At 33.7% G+C, this 21,490-nt stretch overlaps 1 protein-coding gene across 7 annotated transcripts in view; it reads left to right on the top strand.

The window, feature by feature from the left end:
• Positions 1–20,772, top strand: part of MMUT (methylmalonyl-CoA mutase) — a 32,195-nt gene extending 11,423 nt beyond the window's left edge. For 4 of the 7 annotated variants that reach the window (XM_009451420.5, XM_001146876.7, XM_009451421.5 and 1 more), the window contains 8 exons: positions 250–498; positions 3,036–3,147; positions 4,178–4,293; positions 7,220–7,335; positions 10,007–10,138; positions 11,622–11,769; positions 16,433–16,600; positions 20,201–20,772. In XM_009451420.5, the coding sequence (XP_009449695.3) occupies positions 250–498; positions 3,036–3,147; positions 4,178–4,293; positions 7,220–7,335; positions 10,007–10,138; positions 11,622–11,769; positions 16,433–16,600; positions 20,201–20,329 (1,170 nt within the window). In that variant the 3' untranslated portion in view covers positions 20,330–20,772. Of the gene's footprint in view, positions 1–249; positions 499–3,035; positions 3,148–4,177; positions 4,294–7,219; positions 7,336–10,006; positions 10,139–11,621; positions 11,770–15,453; positions 15,673–16,432; positions 16,601–20,200 lie in introns of those variants that run through there. The other 3 variants (XM_063813097.1, XM_054685886.2, XM_063813098.1) reach the window with 1 other exon arrangement.
• Positions 20,773–21,490: the final 718 nt, after the last annotated feature.

The raw sequence follows: 21,490 nt of genomic DNA, 5'->3' as shown, positions 1-21,490 counted from the left end.
GCAATATAAAAGTAAGCACAACAATATCTGATATTTCAGAGGATTATAAGAGGCACTAAACACTGAACTCTGACTCTTCTAATTTTGGCTTCTAAACTAATTTGTCTGAATTTATTTGCTATTCTGAAGCTTAATATGGAAATTGACATAGAAAATATGCAGCAGTTGCTGTTTAATCATGTTGCTGTTTATAGTTGCAATATCTATCACCTGTTTCTTTGAGTTTTTGTTTTTTATCAAATATTTTAGGATCCCTACAATAATATTGTCCGTACTGCAATAGAAGCAATGGCAGCAGTATTTGGAGGGACTCAGTCTTTGCACACAAATTCTTTTGATGAAGCTTTGGGTTTGCCAACTGTGAAAAGTGCTCGAATTGCCAGGAACACACAAATCATCATTCAAGAAGAATCTGGGATTCCCAAAGTGGCTGATCCTTGGGGAGGTTCTTACATGATGGAATGTCTCACAAATGATGTTTATGATGCTGCTTTAAAGGTAAGTTTTTCCACTTTGCAACTTTGTTTTCAGAATTTACAGATTTGTAAAGATTTATAGATTTTAAAACTTACAAGTCAAGATTTATAGATTTTAAATTTATAAATCAAATCACTTACAGATTTATATAATAATTTAAACGATGTTTGCAAAAAAAATTCAGATTTGATTTTATAGTTTTCAAAACAATCCATTTAAAAATACATTTCTATTAAAGTATTTTATTAAAAGAATTAAAAAGACAGCTAGTATTAAAAAGCTCATACAAAGAACAGCAGTTTTTGATCATCCACTTGTTTTTTCCTGCTTTCTGGAGTAAGATACATACTTCTTTGCTTATTTTTGTTTTTATCTGCATAGTTTAAAATCACATGTATACTGTTTCTTGTAATTTTATCAACTGTAGACATTACACATGAGACCTTAGACACTATCTATTGCTTTCCTAGTAGGGTAGTTTAGATTTTGGCTGATTCATACCCCTACTTTTTCTCCTCCCTTACTACCAATATAATTATATCTCAATGTAATCTTTTCTGAATTCTTCTAATGTTCTCATTTGACTTAAATTGTTTTTTCTCTATTTCTGCTCACTATTGCTGTTCTTTGACTCCTCTTTGCCATTATAGTAGGAATATATTTTCATTTCTCCTCTGTTTAATTCTGAATCTTGAATCCCATGTCTATCTCTTGGTTATTTGGAAGTACATCTCATAGAAACCTGCTAAAAATGGTGCATGGGAGATAAATTATTTGAAACTTTTCCTGTTTGGGAATGTCTTTATTCTATTTTTATAATTGATTAATAGCCTGACTAAGCTTGACATTATTTCCATTCAGGAAATTCATAAGCAAGTTTATAAGCATTGATCTGTTTTTTATTCTAGATTTTTATTCTGGCTTTCAATATTTCTGATCAGAAATTTGATGCCATTCTCATTCAGGATCTTTCTTTCTGAAAGTATTGGGACCTCTTCTTTATTTTTTGTATTGATGTATAACTTGGTGTATTTTTTCCTACATGGTACTGAACCTTTATTGGGTCTTTTTCATCTCACCTTTTTAAAAAAATATTTTTATAGCTCTAGGAAATTTTCTTGTATTATTTCTTTGACAGTATTTTTCTTGTCATTTTCATATGGGTTCTCTTTCTAGAACTCCTAGTCATAAGCTACGGACCTCCTTAAATAATATCCTGATGTGCTGATGTTCTTATCTTTTTTTTTTTTTTTTTTAAGACAGAGTCCTACTCTGTCACCAGGCTGGAGTGCAGTGGCGTGATCTCGGCTTACTGCAACTTTTGACTCCCTAGTTCAAGCGATTCTCCTGTCTCAGCCTCCTGAGTAGCTGGGATTACAGGCACACACCACCACACCCGGATAATTTTTGCATTTTTAATGGAGACGGGGGTTCACCATGTTGGTCAGGCTGGTCTCAAACTCCTGACCTCGTGATCCACTCACCTTGGCCTCCCAAAGAGCTGGGATTACAGGCATGAGCCACTGCTCCCTGCCTGTTCTTATCTTTTCTATAGTATATCTGTTTGCCTTTTTTTTCTGTGTTCTTAAAGATTTGTCAACTTTATATTTCTACTTATTTTTACATTCATGTATTATATTTTTGATTCGTAGAGCTCATTTTTGTTTTCTAATTTCCCCCTTATAATTAATGTCATCTTCATTTGTTTCATTAGTACAGAATCCATTTATATTCTGAATTCATGATATTTTCGGAAGTTTTCTTTTACATCCTGTATTGTCTCTGTTTTCTCTCTGTGCTTTTTGTTTTTAGTCTTTAGTCAGAGTACAGGCTTTTATTTCAGTAAGACATCTTACCCTTACTTCTGTCTGTATTTGGTATTTGATAATTCATTGCGTCTCGAGTTCATTTTCTGTAGACAGTAAACTTTGGTTCTCCTGACAGAATGAGAGAGGGGTGGTTGCAGACTCTCAAACTGTCTTCTTCTTTTTAGCTTCTCATTTTACACTTACGTAGAATCCAATATAGATTCTTCTTTCTTGAATTCATCAGGGAAAAGCAGTTTGACCTTGATCCTTTCTGCTAAGTCATATATCATTCCACTGTCTGTTTTCTGCCTTCATATATGAAGCTATGATTGAAGGTTTAAATGTTTCCTGATTTCATTAAAGATGAGGTTACATTGTTTCTCTGCAGCTCAAATCAAAAGTAAATTGCATTTTAAAATATATTTTTCTTACAGACTTTATGTAATTATGAAAACTTTATGTACCTAAAAATAAAGATTAGAGAATTGATGTTGCTTTAATTTTCTCCCAAGACTTAAGAGGTTTTGTGTTTTTTGGAATATACTTGTTAGTTGTCTTTTCAAGTAACTATAAACACACAAATTCTAATTAATGCCTTTGATGTTTATTTAATTCTGTTCTTATGAAACATTAACGTTTAGTTTATAATTTTATTAATATTAGTAATTATATAACACTCATAACAAATTTATATAGTTTACACACATTTTTAATATTCTCTTTTAGTTTTGTTAATGTTTTTCTTTTTAGCTCATTAATGAAATTGAAGAAATGGGTGGAATGGCCAAAGCTGTAGCTGAGGGAATACCTAAACTTCGAATTGAAGAATGTGCTGCCCGAAGACAAGCTAGAATAGATTCTGGTAAGATAGTGAGAAAGTTCATATATGAAATCCAGTAGTTAAAAAGAAATTCATTTCTGTTTGAAGATAACATGTATAGTTAACAAAACAAAAATAATGAAAAATGGAACTTGGGTAAATTTTTTCTCATATACTTGTATCTATCTATATATGTATTTTCACATACATGGATGCACACAGGCAAGCATATGTACAAAGTGTGTGTGGATGTCTAACCATTGTATATATGTACATGTTTGTGGGTAGATGTCATTAACATTTTGAAGATGACACTGTTGATGATCACAGTGTTCTCTGCATTGGAGTATTCATTCATTCAATGAATACTTTTTTAGTTTATTTTGTTTGAGGCACTTGCTATGTCTGGGCATACAACTGTGAACAGGACAGACATGACCTCTATGACCTCTATGCACACAAATCTTACATTCAAGTAAAAGAGAGGAAAATGAACAAGTAAATAAAGAATTATAGATCATGATCAGTGCTATGAAGGAAATATGAAGGAGTATAACCAGGGGTAGGGGTTGTGGGAAGTTTTATGTAAGGGTAATAATCTGGTAGTTTGAGGTAAAATATATTCTTTATCATGTAAGGAAGTATCTTTGTAATTTTGATTTACTAATAGATTATAGAAGGGTTCTTTTTTTGTTTAAAAGTGACTGGCTGAATTCAAAAAAATATTAGAAAAGCTACTGGGTATTCATTCTCTACCTTATAAATCTTAGATGGCAGCTTCTCTGATTGTTATTTTGAAGTGTTAAAAGATTTATTAGAAACCGTGGGAAAGTGTATATTAATAGTTTGGTAGAATAATGAAAGTCCTTCCTTACAGAGACTCTGACATATACCTCTACTTCCCTCTCACACCGCCTTCTCAGATTGGGATTTGCTGATCTATATTGAAGTTGCATTAAGAATTAAGAATACTACTTAAAGATATTAAATTTATAAGGAAAATACATCATAACCAGAGCATTACAATTAGGTAATTATTTGTGAATAAAATTTTTCTTTGGGAAATTACCAGGTTCTGAAGTAATTGTTGGAGTAAATAAGTACCAGTTGGAAAAAGAAGACGCTGTAGAAGTTCTGGCAATTGATAATACTTCAGTGCGAAACAGGCAGATTGAAAAACTTAAGAAGGTATTAATAGCTTGCTTTTTTTATTTTTATTTTTTTAAGTATTTTATGTGTTCTGGGCTCTGGCTAAGCTCTTAAACTGTCCTGCTTAAATTAATCCTTACAACAGCATGAGGTGTGTATTAATTTCCATCATTTCAAATGTAAGGGAACTAAAGATAAGGCATTGAGAAACTTGCTCAGGATAAATAATTAGACAACCAGGACTCAGTCTTAGTCTGTTGACACCAAAAACTTGTTTTAAACCATGATATCTACCTCTGTGAAACTTATAAGTTGTTATTAAAAACCACACTACAATAATAATACCTTCCATAATTTATAGATTAAAACCAAGGCTTAGATGATTATGTACCTTACTAAAAATTAAAAACAAAATAAAGTTTAGAGTTATTATTTGAACCCAGGCCTTCTTATTGTAATTTCTTTCACCAGAATGATGGCATCTGATACTACTTTGAAATAATTACTTGCTTTTTGATTTTTAAAATTCAACTATATTTGGTAGTGCTTTAGTAAGGTACAGTTTACAATAACCTTTATTTATTTTGATTGAAACTAGAGTATCGTATTCCCTTCTTATTTTTAGTTTGTCACTGAGTTGATCCAGAGCATATGAAATACTAAAATAGATAAATCAAATTAATTGTCACTGTTGTAACCTATATATTTTTGTTGTATGAAGCTACTTTGGCCTCTTAATCTTTGGCATTTGTAAGTACTGCTGTTTCCAAGGTAGGAAGCTTACACATTTAATGGTTTTTCTTTGTTTACTTTTCCTGAGATTGTTTAATGTATGGCTTTTTTTTTTAGTTCAATCTATAAAAATCTAATAGTATTTATTTTTGGAAAACCCTTTCTTTTCTGTTATACTTTAGGTTATTAACTTTATATCTTCATAGCCTGAACGATTTCATTTATCATAAATAATGATAAGCCTTATTTTGGGCAACAGAGAGAAATTCATTAATGACAATATAGCAATAATAGTTAACATTTATTGAGCACTTACTGTGTACCCATACTGTACTAAATCCTTTTCTTGAATTGTTGTTTTTGTGTATTATTTTATTTAACAGGTAGTTACTATTTTTATTTCCATTTACAGATGAGGGAACTAATGATTGGAGAGTCTCATTTAGTTGCTCAAGTTTATAGTATAAGTGACAAAGCTGGGATTTGAATGCAGGCTTTTTTACTCTAGAGCCAGTTTAGGAGAAATGGATATTCTGATGTAACTTTTTCCTAGTTTTGAACTTTCTTAGGACCATGACCAAATCAAAGTTCTTCTATTATAAAAATTAATTTTCATAGCTAGAATCAGATATTTTTATAGCAAAATATATTTCTGCTGCAATACTCTGAGCTCTCTTTAGTAATGAACTCAAGTTTATATTTTCTTACGCTTTCCTTTTACCTATGGTTTTAACAATATTTTACCTGTGGTGGTAATTTTTTTAAAAATGTGAACTATCTCAACAGTAATTTTATATTAAATTATTTTTCTGTAACCGTCAGCCCTAATTAATTTTAGCATCTGTTTTCACTCCCTGAATTTTAGTAATCTGTTGTTGAGATAATTATAGCAAACTACCTAATCTAAGGATGACTAATTTTCTAGTAAACCAGAAAAGGTGTACTTCTTAGGTCTTTGCTCAAATGTCACCTTATCTAAGAAGCTTACAGTGATCCAATATCTACAATAGCACCCTACTACCTTGTGCCAAATCACTTCGTTATTTACTCGATTTACTTTATTTTTCTCTTAAATTGTATGTGTTTATTGTTTCTTTCTCCAATAAAAGATAAAGAAAAATGGGCATTTTTATGGAGAATTTGGAGTTGAGTTTTTTCTTGCTCTAAATATAGTTGGACCTCCATATCTGTGGGTTCCACATCTATAGATTTAACCAAAAATGAATTGAAGATATTTGAGAAAAAAAGAATGGATATGTCTGTACTGAATATGTACAGACTTTTTTCTTGTTATTTCCTAAACCATACAGTATAACAACTATTTATGTAGTATTTACATTGTATTAGGAATTATAAGTAATCTAGAGATGATTTAAAGTATACAAGAAAATGTACATAGGTTATATGCAAATACTACATCATTTTATATAAGGGCCTTGAACATCCCTGAATTTTGGTATCTGTGGATAGGGTGGGCAGTGGGTCATGAAACCAATCACTCACAGATACTGAGGGATGACTATAAATTTTCTGTACCTCTGCTTATATATGCTATATAATACTAGTGGCATCTTGAGCAGTATATTTTAGACTCTTTTACAGGTGGTACAATTTGTAAAAAAATGGATTTATGCAACTTTATTTTGACAAATTATTGGCAGAGCAGAGTTAGGACCCAGGGAAAACGTTTTTTACTGTGCTTTTCATTGTATATCTTTTTCTTAGTCCCTCTTTCTCTCTCGAGATTATTTTTAAATAAAAGTATAGCAATATGCATATTATTATCAATACATTGTTATTTATCTAAAGGAAACTTAAAATATAACTAAAATATTCTCTAAGTTTTGATTTTTTTTCTTGTCACTATTAATCTTTAGTGTTCCTTCAAAATACTTCATATGAAAGACCCACTTGTTTACAATGTCTTGGTACTTTAGAAAAGCCTAAGTAACATGTGCTACTTGGGAAGGTCAGCACTATTATTGCCCTTCATGTTTCTGATTTGTTAGGATTATACCAAATGTAATATTATTTTAGGAAATCCTGAGTGAATGAATGAATTGAATGAATAAAATTCCTAGGTTATATATTATTCTTTTCAATTTTTTCCTCTTACATTTGGAGTTAGGATTATGGAAAAAATGCCATATGCTATGCATCAGAGTCTAATCTCTTGATCTCTGTTTTATTCTCTCTTCATGTAAATTGTCCCTTTCCTTGACTTTTTCCATAGATCAAATCCAGCAGGGATCAAGCTTTGGCTGAACGTTGTCTTGCTGCACTAACCGAATGTGCTGCTAGCGGAGATGGAAATATCCTGGCTCTTGCAGTGGAGGCATCTCGGGCAAGGTAAAGATATATAAGTTTGGAGGTTTCCAAAGACTAAAAGTTGACCAGTTTAGCTTTTCAGAGTATAGTTAAATAAAAGGTTGATCCTGTAAACCATGTGAGCCCAAAAGAAAATAATGGCATCCATCGTAAATTTAATTCTTATCATTTTAAAATTTCTATATTTAAAACATTCATGTTTTGAGTGAACTGTATTAATAATTGTGTATTTTACTGTGGCTGAGGAATTTTGAAACTATTGAAATGAATCCATTTCACTGATTCGCAGGTTGAAATGTGTTGGACTCTCAAGTATATCACCAGGTTTATGCCTATTACCTTGCTATTTTACCAGTTAAAATGGCTGTGGGGTGGGGAGGGGAACATTAATCTGAGAATTTATAGGAAAAACTTGTCATCCCATTGCTTTTGAATTAGTTTTAACCATGAAGCAACTGGAAGAGCAACCAACTTCCCCACACCCCCTTCCCAGTCCTTCTTCCCTTGTTATTGGAGCCATGTGTTCCTTTAGGAGTAGAATACTTATTAATTGTTACTAGTCTTTTATCTCCTTTTGACATTTTGGTCTACTGCATTTGATTTTCTACTGTAATATAATTGCTCTTACTAAGTTCACTAGAGACCTCCTCTTTGTCTGATATTGTGGATAATTTTTAGTCCTTATCTTGAATTCTCTACAGTATTTAACATTATTGACCACCTCTTCCTTCTTGAGATGTTTTGCCTTTGTAACCCTTAACATGCTCCTTTGTCTCCTAACTTTTGTCATCCTGCATTTAAAAAAGGCTGAGTGAAAAACAGAATCTAATCTCATGTTGTATCTGCTTCTGTGTTCCCATAGACACGATATTTGGCAAGGTAAAGTTTTTTGTACTTACTACCTAATAGGATTTTTGTGAGAAGACATTAAATCATTAAAAATAGTTCCTGGAACAGAATATGGCACTTAATGTGTTAATTTTTATTATTTTTCTATTTGTTGTTATTTAAAAATTATCTCATTATATGTATCAATATATAAATAAATTTATTATATTAAGAACCAGAAGGAGTCTGAAATATTACCCTTCTTGCAAGCTAACAAGTTATCCTATATAGTGGGGTGTTGGTTGATGATATGAGATCCCTGGATCAGAACCTAATGACAGTTTGTTACTACAATATTAATAGCCATAACATCAGCAGGTTTTGGGCTAGTTCCTTTGATGCCCAATTGATGTGAGTGATGTGAAAAGGACTGCTAGATGATACCTCATGTACAGTGCATTGGGTTACATTCAAGGAGAGGAAGCCTGAGCTTAGGGATTTGGAATCTTTTGTAATGGGTAATAAGCATGTCCTCCATTTTTCTAGAGGAAGACATTATTATATTGGACAGAAAGCAAACCTACTCTTTCCTCTGGAGGTAGCCAATATTTCTGTCTTCTAAGGCGATTCACTATACAGACATCTTTGAAAAGATAGTCCAGAATAAAGAGCTGTCAGTGCTTTGCTCCACAGGATGTGCAGAAAAGCAAGTGACCCATGGAAAATTTTCTCCCAATATATGGCAGTATCATTAAATGATTACTTTTGCTTTTAAGTGTTTATTTCTTAATATAATGAAGTTTTAAAAAAATATGTTGCTTTAACTGGTTAAGGTATAGTATAACTAGTATGTGCTGTTTTTTTCTACTACTAATTTCATTAAAAAAATTAGATGACTTTTATTAAAGTCCTTTGATGGTTGCCCATTCCTTTTACATTCAAACCTAATCTTCCGATAGTCTGCAAGATGTGCTAGATGTGACTCTTGCCCATCTCTCTGACCTCATCTTATACCACTTTCCTCACTATGCCGTGTTCCTAATGCCCTTCTTTCTCTTTTTAGAACATAAAACATATTTTCCTACATCTCAGAGCCTTTGCTTTTAGTGTTTCCTTTTTCAAACACTCTTACTGTTTTATGTTCCCTTGGGATCCCCCTTTTTATAATTTATATCTTAGTTCAAAAGTCATATCTTCACATCTTCAATAACTTTAAAATGGTTCTTCCAGACAGCCCATTCCATCTTTGTGTGGTTTAGTGTCTTTGTAGTACTTATTACCTTATGAAATTGTCTTACTAGTTTATTTATTTAGTTGTTTATCATCTGCATCCTCTGACTAGATGTTACAGATGTTAATGTCTATAAGAACAAGTACTTTTTCTTTGGTCTCATTTATTACTGTATCGCTATAGTAGATATAGAGATATAGTAATATCTGGCACATATTAGGCACACAGCTAATGTTGGATGAGTTAGTGAACAAATGGATGGAATATGCTAAAAGATTTACTTCTTATCAAAAAATATTTATGGGAGTGTTGCTGTTTATCCATTTGTGTTAAGTGGTGAATTATTCAGCAACCTTCAGGTACTTGTCTATATATATAATTATTAGGTCATTCAGTCATTTCTTGGTTGACAAATGTTGAAAAGAGAATTGGATGCATAAAGGCATCCAGAATAAATTTTTCTTAAGTATTTTCAGAAGAGATGCTTTCATAATGCATTAAAAAATTCTTATTTTACATTTTTACAGTCGTTTACTTATGTAATAAAATGTTTAATTATATTGAATATTATGGTAAACAGATATCTTTATCACAAAATAATGAAGTTAATGGAACCACCATTTCATGTTTCAGATGTACAGTGGGAGAAATCACAGATGCCCTGAAAAAGGTATTTGGTGAACATAAAGCGAATGATCGAATGGTGAGTGGAGCATATCGCCAGGAATTTGGAGAAAGTAAAGAGATAACATCTGCTATCAAGAGGTAATATGTAAGGTTTCTTAGGCCAGAATTTCATCTTTTCTGTTAGCACAATCCCCTTGAATCTACTGGGAGCTAAATTTCCTTACATACAACTGAGAAAATTTTTGAATTTTATAATAATAAATAGTAAATTAAATATTAATTATATAGACTATATAACATATAATAGAGTACATAATTTATTCATTACATATAATATATAATTAGAAATATATCATGATACATATTATATATCTATACTATCATTTTAATAGGTACATGATAATATTTAATAATAAATATCAAATATTGAAACTAATATTAATTTTCATATAATTAATACTATTTTGAACTTTCACCATAGTCCCCTTCAGGAGTTTCTCATGTCAAACAGATGTTTAACTAACAATGATATTGCTTCATATCCTCCAGGTATTTATATTTCAATCTGCTTACTATGGTAGAGTTTCATATTTTTTGAAGTTGTTTACATTTTTCATTGGTTGAATAATTATAAAATCTTAATTTTTGTAATTGAAAGTAAACATTTAGTTGGCATCTATGCATACATTACAATCAGTATTTATTGAACTGATAATAACTAACATTTATTTCCACAGCATGACTTGGAAATATATATTAATGTGATCATATTTCTCAAGTGTAAAAACTAGCTTTTTGATGATTGGTCTTTCCAACCTCTGTAACAAGCTTCCAATTAAAAACTGAATTTCCATACTTGTACACTAGATAAATATCAAAACAGCCAAGGTGAAAGTCATCAAAATGGAACTTTTTTCTTTTAACAAAGATAAGTGCTTTTTTGTGTTGGAAGTAAATTTGTCAGTGGAGCAAGCAAGCATTTTGATTTATATAGCATGATAAGAAACCATATTGCTGTTACCTTGGGAGAATTCACACTTATGAAGGGTAGATGAGATATGGACAATTCAAAGCAGCCAGTCTATCACATATATGTATAAATGACCATGAAGTCACTTTTTAGTTTATATTTCAATCTTTCTGCATGTTGTACTCTGTACCCTGGCTCACGAAGGTGGGAGGTTGTCATTTTTTGTCTTAGTTCACCGTGATGTTCTCAGTGTTATGTGCTTACAGTCTGTGCCATCTTTCAGACTTTCCTCTAAGGGGGAGATGGCTTTAATGGAGCTCTCAATGTAAAATAGATGCATTAACAAAATATGGACGAGAGTAGGGAGATCATCACAAAGAATAGCTAATGGATGCTGGGCTTAATACCTAGGTGATGGGGTGATCTATGCAGCTGTTTACCATGGCACGTGTTTAACTATGTAACAAACCTGCACATTAACCCCTGAATGTAAAATAAAAATTGGAAAAAAGAAACCAACCCAAAATACAAGTAAACAAATTAGGTGCTTTTAAATAAACTTGAAAGATTTGCTGTGAATAAATTAGTTTTTATATCTTACCTTTGGAAAATTAATATCTAACTACTGATATATTTTTAAATGTTTTTCAGGGTTCATAAATTCATGGAACGTGAAGGTCGCAGACCTCGTCTTCTTGTAGCAAAAATGGGACAAGATGGCCATGACAGAGGAGCAAAAGTTATTGCTACAGGATTTGCTGATCTTGGTTTTGATGTGGACATAGGCCCTCTTTTCCAGGTACTAAAAACTGTTGGGGGGAATTTCAAAAGTATTTACTAGTCACTTACATTTAGAAAATGTAGTAAAATGATGACAGACATTGAGCAAATTAATACATCTCCTGGTAACTGGTATGTAGCCACTGACTTGGCAAATGCCTTTCTCTCCATTCCTGCCCATAAGGCCCACCAGAAGCAATTTGCCTTCAGCTGGCAAGGCCAGCAATATACCTTTACTGTCCTACTGCAGGGGTTTATTAACTCTCTGGCTTTGTCATAATCTTATTCGGAGAGACCTTGATCACTTTTCACTTCTGCAAGATATCACACTGGTCCATTAATTGATGACATTATGCTGATTAAATCCAGTGAGCAAGAAGTAGCAAACAAACTGGACTTATTGGTGAGACAGTTGCATGCCAGAGGATGGGAAATAAATCTGACTAAAATTCAGGGACCTTCTCCCTCAGTAAGGGGTCCAGTGGTGTGGGACCTGTTGAGATATTCCTTCTAAGGATAATCTTAGAAGGATAAATTAATGAATTTGTCTCCTACTAAAACCAAGAAAGAGGAACAATGCCTAGTGGGCCTATTTGGATTTTTGGAAGCAACTCATTCCTCATTTGGAATGTGTTACTCTGTGTTACTCTGGCCTATTTATCGAGTGACCCGAAAGACTGCCAGTTTTGAGTGGGGTCCAGAATAGGAGAAGGCTCTGCAACAGGTCCAGGCTGCTGTGCAAGCTACTCTGCCACTTGGGCCATATGACCCAGCAGATCCAATGGTGCTTGAGGTGTCAGTGGCAGATAGCAATGATGTTTGGAGCCTTTGGCAGGCCCCCATAGGTGAGTCACAGCAGAGGCCTCTAGGATTTTGGAGGAAGGCCCTGCCATCTTCTGCAGATAACTACTCTCCTTTTGAGAGACAGCTCTTGGCCTGTTACTGGGCTTTGGTGGAAACTGAATGTTTGACTATGGGTCATCAAGTCACCATGCGACCAGAACTGCCTATCATGAACTGGGTGCTTTCTGACCCATCTAACTATAAAGTGGGTCTTGCACAGCAGCATTCCATCATCAAATGGAAGTGGTATATATGTGGTCCAGCTTGAGCAGGTCCTGAAGGCACAAGTAAGTTACATGAGAAAGTAGCTCAAATGCCCATGGTCTCCACTCCTGCCACCCTGCCTTCTCTCCCTCAGCCTTTATATATATATATGTAAGGGGGAGTTTATTAAGTGTTAACTCACATGATCACAAGGTCCCACAATAGGTCTTCTGCAGGCTGAGGAGCAAGGAGAGCCAGTCCGAGTTCCCAAACTGAAGTATTTGGAGTCCAATGTTCAAGGGCAGGAAGCATCCACCACGGGAGAAAGATGTAGGCTTGGAGGTTAGGTCAGTCTCTCTATTCACATTTTTTTGCCTGCTTATATTCTAGCCACGCCTGGCAGCTGATTAGATGGTGCCCACCCAGATTAAGGGTGGGTCTAGCCCTTTCCTAGCCCACTGATTCAAATGTTAATCTCCTTTGACAACACCCTCACAGACACACTCAGGGTCAATACTTTGTATCCTTCAACCAAGTTGACACGGAGTATTAACCATAACACATATAGTCCAATTAATTATGATAGAAATAAAAATAAAATATAATTAATCTTTCAGACTTTTAAAAGTGTCAGTTCAGAACTAAAACTGATTATGCCTCTGGAACTATGAAGATTACTTTCAAAGATCTTATTGTACTCTTTATTGAGATTTGACTAATATTTTGTGGGAAAGATAGCCCACATGGGATTGGTGAAAAGTGTTTTGAAAAAGAAATCAAATAGCAATATAAACTCAATTCATAAGTAAGGTTATTTTCGTTTATTTTTGTTGTTTTTTTTTAACTCTCTACTAATATGTTACTTAGTCACAGAATACATAAGTAAGGTTATTTTCGTTTATTTTTGTTGTTTTTTTTTAACTCTCTACTAATATGTTACTTAGTCACAGAATATTAGACTTAGACAGGAGAATAGTTTGCAGGAGATAAATTACACTGACATTTTCCATAGAATGATAATACAAAAAAATTTGACTAGAAAGTACATTGTAATAATTTTATATGAAAAGCCTTCTCTAGTACGTATGTATTGATCATCTACCAGATGCTAGGCTCTGAGTTGAGTAGGATACAATTTTGTCCTCAAGGAGGTTACAATCTCCTAACAAAGAGAGATTTACTTACTTGTAATTACATCGTATGAAATTTACTATGTAAATTATTTACTATTTCGTACATAGTATGAAAATTACTATAACTAAATTACTATAACTTTATACTGTACTATAACTATAGTATAAAATTACTATAACTAAAATATGGACAAAGAGGGCACCTCACTTGTTACAAGAAACCCAGAAACTTATATTTGTTGATCCTTAAAACTTATGTTTGTTTCAGAAGCACAGTGCCATTCACTTTCTAGTAAAATCACTCTCTGAAGTGGATGGAGGAGAGCTGCAACTAGATTCAAGCAGTACGGTGAAGAAAAACAATGAGAAACAACGAAGACCTTAACTAGGGCAATGTCAGGATCTCAAGAGAAACCAAATCTCAGCTAGGATTTTGAAGAAAATTTAATGGAGGGACTGCTTACAGATATGTAGGCAGGATTGCTAGAACCACTAAGGAATAATGAGGCCTCCAGGAATTAAATTTTTAAGAATTTCAAAAGCCAGTTGTTTTTCATGGTGTGAAATGGTGTCTCATTTGTTTAAGTTCCTTGTAGATTTTAGAGAGTAGACCTTTTACTATTGCCTAAAACCAAAAATGATAAGTACTAAAAACTTATCACTCCCTATACTTATATATTTTATTATCTGCTTTTTAGGTTATTTCCATCTATTTTATCTATATGGTAGTGATACTGTATAATTGTGTGGCTATTGTGCGTCTTTTTTTCTGCTTTGCATTTAGTAATGTCATGTTAATAGGGTGAAATTGGCTATGGTTGGAATATTCACAACATAAAAATCAGCAAACACTAAAAATTAGGGATTGAGTTATTGTTTTCAGAAAATTTGATGAAAAATGTAAATAATCAGAACAAAGTTCTCTGAAGGAAATAATGTAACGATGAATATTAAATTTAAAAGTTTCTGTTATCTATAGGCATTACATTAGGAAGACCCCCAACATTTGAGGAAACATTCTTTTAGTATTCAAAAAAATATTATTTTTTGTTTGTTTTTTTAACTTTTATTTTAAGTTCAGGGGTACATGTGTAGATTTGTTATATAGGTAAACTTGTGTTGTTAAGCCTAGTACCCATTAGTTGTTTTTCTGACCTCCCTCCTCCTGCTCCTCTACCCTCTGATAGGCCCCAGTGTGTGTTGTTTCCCTCTTTGCCTTGTTTGTGTCCATGTGTTCTCATAATTTAGCTCCCAATTATAAGAAAGAACATGTGGTATTTGGTTTTCTGTTCCTGTATTAGTTTGCTAAGGGTAATGGCTTCCAGCTTCATCCATGTTCCTGCAAAGGACACGATCTCATTCTTTTTTTCTGGCTGCATAGTATTCTTTAGTGTGTGTGTATCACATTTTCTTTATCCAGTCTATCACTGATGGGCATTTAGGTTGATTCCATGTCTTTGCTGTGGTGAATAGTGCTACAATGAACATACATGTGAATGTATTTTTTTTTTTTTTTGAAACAGAGTCTTGCTCTTTCATCCATGCTGGAGTGCAGTGGTATGATCTTGGCTCACTACAACCTCCACCTCCTGGGTTCAAGTGAGTCTTCTGCCTCAGCCATATGGGTATCTGGTACTACAGGCACGTGCCACCATGCCTGGCCAATTTTTGTATTTTTAGTAGAGATGGGTTTCACCATGTTGGCCAGGCTGGTCTCGAACTCATGACCTCAAGTGATCCACCCGCCTCTGCCTCCCAAAGTGCTAGAATTACAGGCATGAACCACCACGCCCAGCTGCAAGCATGTGTTTTTATAATAGAAAGATTTCTGTTCATTTGGGTATATGTACGGTAATGGGATTGCTGGGTTGGGAGGTATTTCTGTTTTGAGGTCTGTGCGGAATCACCACACTGTCGTCTACAGTGGTTGAACTAATTTACACTCTCACCAACACTGTATAAACGTTCCATTTTCTCCACAACCTTGCTAGCATCTGTTATTTTTTGACTTTTTAATAATAGCCATTCTGACTGGTGTGAAATGGTGTCTCATTGGGGTTTTTATTTGCATTTCTCTAACAATCAGTGATTTGGAGCTTTTTAAAAATACGATTGTTGGCCACATGTATGTCTTTTTTGGAAAGCGTCTGTTCATGTCTTTTGCCTGCTTTTTAATGTTTTTTTTTTGTAAATTTGTTTAAGTTTTTTATAGATGCAGGTATTAGACCTTTGTCAGATTCACAGTTTGCAAAAGTTTTCTCCCTTTCTGTAGGTTATCTGTTTACTGTGTTGATAGTATCCTTTTCAGTGCAGATGCTTTTTAGTTTAATTATATCTCATTTGTCAATTTTTGCTTTTGTTGTAATTGCTTTTGGCATCTTCATCATGAAGTCTTTGCCCATTAGTATGTTCTGAATGGTATTGCCTAGATTGTCTTCCAGGGTTTTTATAGTCATTATCTAGTAATAAACAATGATTTATCTTTACTTTCTGACTGTTTAGACTCCTCGTGAAGTGGCCCAGCAGGCTGTGGATGCAGATGTGCATGCTGTGGGCGTAAGCACCCTCGCTGCTGGTCATAAAACCCTAGTTCCTGAACTCATCAAAGAACTTAACTCCCTTGGACGGCCAGATATTCTTGTCATGTGTGGAGGGGTGATACCACCTCAGGTATTTTTCATCTCTATTTTTCTAGTACTGTGATGGGAATCTTGAGTAATGATAGCTTATTTGTGGTTCTAAAGATAAACTTGTAGATTTAGGAACATATTATTTCCTGGTGATTTCACTAAATAAATTCTACAAGGTCTAAAAGTGGACAGTGTTGTTTTGCATTCAAGTTATATTGCAATTTATTATGTATAATTTAACTTAACACTTTACAAAGCTTCAATGAGAGAACTACCTCCTTGCAAACCAGTAACCTATGCTAGATGTTTACCTTCATTCTCAATAAACAGTTATGGAGAAGGAACAGGATAAAAGTAATAAAACTCATAAGTGGAGTAGAGAACAGTGGTAGTAAATACACAGTGAATATATCAAAACCTAGCCAGAGATATAGTGAGTACTCCTTGTCCTGGGGGGTGGAATGAGTCTTTTAGTTTGCTTGCTTCTATTTAGAAGGAGCTACCTTGTGCTTTTCCTCCAGGATGGTCCCATCCCTAAATGTTATCTTACCTCAGAGCTATATCATTTACATGGTCCTATAAAAACCCTTTATTATTTAAGCTAATCTGATTAGGGCTTGGTATTTCGGGAGCCAAAAATATCCTATTGCAGACATAAATGGAATCAGCTTGTCTTGAAAATTATAGGCTGAATGGGGAGGAGGTGAATACATGAACAAAACTGTGAGTCCTCTTAGTAGAGGAGAAACAGATGTTACCTACAATGATATCAGTTAATTTATTAATGAGGTAGGGAGACACCTTCCACATATGAAATTCCTGGCCAGTTAAAATAGTTATTTAAAATACAAATAGGTTCTGTTTCCAATCCAGTTCTCAATTATATCAAGATTTTCTTTTTTACTGAGAATGGAAAAAATGTCAAGTTAGAAGAACTGTATATGAAGCTGTCGTAAGTAAATGACTCATAGATGCTAGCTGCAAAGGCCCCATCACTATAGCAGGAATCCATCAGTAAAATGTGACCTTGTTTCCAGCTCTACAGTTTTTTTTTCCTCCATTAATACTCAGAATATAGAATAGTACATTCATATACTACTTGTGAAAGGAGAAAATTCATATGAATAAAGTTGTGAGATTCGTAATAAAGTGGGGCTACTGAACAAACTACATATTTATTTTCTTTCCAACAACACATTATTTAATATGATATAATCAACACAAAATTCTTTTTGTTAATATGCTTGCCTATTATGTTCATAAAATAGGTCATTATTTGAGAAAATAAAGGGTAGTTATTCTTTATTGCAGTCTGTCTACAGAATGCTTCTATCAGCGTTGCAGTTTTAGAGTCTGTGATACCTAGGCATGATATTAAAATGTAAGGACCAAAATAATTAGCCAGTAGAAAACATTTGAATTGGAATTCATGTTGAGAGAAAAAAAATGCCTGTTATATAAGTGAGCTGACATTTTCAAGAATTATATTTCAAATAAGTTGTATTAATTCTCTGGATATTTAAATTACTTAGAACATCTTTAGGTGTTTGCCATGTGATTTTTCCCATGAATTTAACAACTAAGGATAAGGACCATTTTCTGTGTTATACTTTTGTGTGAATATGGGTATTATATAATTATAGCAGTTAACACCCTTGTATTTTCTCACTATTTGTTTGCAGTGAATATGTAAAATGTTGCTATTATTCAATTAAAGGTCACTTAGTTTTAAATTAGAAGGCACTAATATCTAGTGGCTAATCAAACAGATACAGCTTCTGCCATGTGGAGCTTAACAGTTTCTGCAGTCTGATTAAATGAATAAACGTGGTCTCTCCTCATCAGTATGTTACTACGATCAGCATTTTCTAACTCTCTTAGCAGCAGTCGCCTCCAAGTTTTTTCAGCAAGTTGAGTAGACTCACAATGCCTGCTTCCATCATGAAGCAGGCACTGTGCTATCCCTGGCCCAGCTAAGTGGAGGACATTCAAACATATATTTTTATTTGGAAATAATTTCAAACTAACAGATAAGTTGCAAAAATAAAAATAGTACAAAAAATATCTGTATACAACCCCCTCACAAAGGTATATTTTACAAGGCTTATGTAAGAAAGAGTTAGATAAGTCACATACCCTTTTTTCAGTTGCAACATCTTGCAGTTCTCTTCCAGTTGAATCCTCCATTCTAAATCCATAACTCAGATGTCAGGACAAATGGTACATGGGATTTTTAGGAAGGAGAGAAGTACAAAACCTATTAATCTGACATCTCCAATTTAGAGATGATTATTATTACATGTTTCATTCAGTTCCCTTATGAGCTCTTAAACTCTGTATCATCTACTCAAGAACAATGACATGTTTTGAGCACTTTTATGTGTCAAGTACTGGGGAAACAGATTGGACATGATCTCTACTCTCAGAATTTCACAGACTAGAAGGAGACAAGTTCAATGAGATGTGTTAAGTTCTGTTGCAATATTATAGTATTATAAGAATATTACAAGTATATAATAGAGACAGAAAAGTAGTAGTTGGGGAGTAATTAGCATGACCATATAATTTATCACTTGAGAATAGAAATGGGTGCTCTTAAAAAGGATGCTGCAACAATAAACAAAAATCAGACTGTCCTGTCATATATGATCACCCTACTGCATAATGATCAGGTTCTTGTAGCACATACTAACATCAATCGATATTGCAGCTACAAATGTTCAGATGTTATAACAGCCTAAATCCTGCAGTATTATTTGTGCCCTTGATATCTTTTCACTCATACTTTGACTGTTAAAATAAACTAAAAAGGCCAGGCACGGTGGCTCATGCCTGTAATCCCAGCACTTTGGGAGGCTGAGGTGGGCGGATCACGAGGTCAGGAGATCGAGACCATCCTGGCTAACGTGGTGAAACCCCGTGTCTACTAAAAATACAAAAAATTAGCCGGGCATGGTGGCGGGCGCCTGTAGTCACAGCTACTCGGGAGGCTGAGGCAGGAGAATGGCGTGAACCCGGGAGGCGGAGCTTGCAGTGAGCCGAGATAGCGCCACTGCACTCCAGCCTGGGCAACAGAGCGAGACTCCATCTCAAAAATAAATAAATAAATAAAACAAATAAATAAACTAAAAAAACATCAACAGCAACAGAGAATGAAAAAAAAATGGGCTTATTTTCATTTATAGAAAATCTATCAGTTGTCCAAATTCAAAGTGCCATCATTCACTAACTGCAGACAAAATACCTAGGAGAAAATAGTTTTTTAAGCTCAAACTTATCACATCATACTAAATTTAACACACATAATGACAACTAGTGAAAATTTAGGTGAGAGAAAATTATGGCTTAAGGCTCAGAAGTTCTCAGTCAGGATATCCAGCTTCCTACCACAAGCAACACATAGAGGCATTTAGAAAATGGGCGGAGTGTTTTGTTTTTTAAATAACTTGGGCTGGGAGGCTGGTGCTGATGACTATTAGTAGCACTTCCAATCAAGGAAGAATTTTTTAGCCCCAAATGCCAGTAGTATACCAATTGAGAAGGTTTTGGGTAATTGAGTGACAAAGAAGAAAGGATAGGGTTTTATTTCCGTGAAAATGGAAATAGTGGCTCTTATTAATTAAACACATTCTTTCAACAGGATTATGAATTTCTGTTTGAAGTTGGTGTTTCCAATGTATTTGGTCCCGGGACTCGAATTCCAAAGGCTGCCGTTCAGGTGCTTGATGATATTGAGAAGTGTTTGGAAAAGAAGCAGCAATCTGTATAATATCCTCTTTCTGTTTTAGCTTTTGTCTAAAATATTATTTTAGTTATGATCAAAGAAGAGAGTAAAGCTATGTCTTCAATTTAATTTCAATACCTGATTTGTACTTTCCTTGAAGGCTTTACTTTAAAATACCTTACTTATAGGCCTGGTGTCATGCTATAAGTATGTACATACAGTTTCACTTCAAAAATAAAAAAAAAAAAAATCCCTAAAAACTCTCTATAACAATACTTTATCAAGAACTCTGGACAATGGTATTATTTTTAAAAATCATGGTGATGTATTTATTAGAATGTTTCTTATAAATCTGTTTACTTTTTATATTAAGAATTAAACTGTACCTAAAAAAACTCTGACTATTCCCATTTGTCAGTTTAGCATTACATTGTCTTGAGCACCAGAAAATAAGATCCATATATTAATAAAAACCTATCTTGAAAAACTAGTGGAGTGTATTTACGTGGCAAAAGAGATTTTGGGAGGAGTCCTCAGCCAAATTCTACCAGAATCACCTTAATAAAAGAAGTATTAAAATCAAGCACAGCAGGTTGGAATGTAGGGAATTTGACAGTATATTTCTTCAAGTCTGAGTTTACTTTCTTCCTGATCATGACCATCTGACCTTGTTATTTCTGGGCTTGGCTCAAGACCAAGGAGAGTGGATGTTTATGAACATTCCTTTAAATAAAAGTGCTTAGGTTGTAGTTATGGCTTTGTCTAGAATGGTGATGTCAACTGTGAGTGTAGGTCTGTGATACAGAAAGAATTCAACTTTCCAGATCTAGAAAGATGCTACCTTGCATAGATTTGCTCCTTAAACTTAAATTGCAAAAATAAAAATATCACAGAGAACACCTGTACTTTGCTTACTGAAAGATTTGCTCACTAAAGAAGGAAAGTTGCCATTTACCTGTTTAACAAATCTGCACATCCTGCACATGTTCCCCAGAATGTAAAATAAAAAAAATTTAAATAAAAAAGGAAAGTTGTTCTTTATTGTTACCATGATATATATATTCATGTTAACATGAATATAACATAAATAATTATCTTTTTTAATAAATTTCTATTGTATTAGATCAGAGAGCAGTCTTTTGGAAAGTATTATAGATACATTACTGTAGAATTTACAAACTCATTGTAATACAATGTATTTAATTT

The sequence above is a fragment of the Pan troglodytes genome, chromosome 5 (assembly GCF_028858775.2).
Source record: "Pan troglodytes isolate AG18354 chromosome 5, NHGRI_mPanTro3-v2.0_pri, whole genome shotgun sequence".
NCBI lineage: Eukaryota > Metazoa > Chordata > Mammalia > Primates > Hominidae > Pan > Pan troglodytes.
The sequence above is the reverse complement of the archived record's forward strand: the minus strand, read 5'-3'. Positions and strand labels throughout refer to the sequence as shown.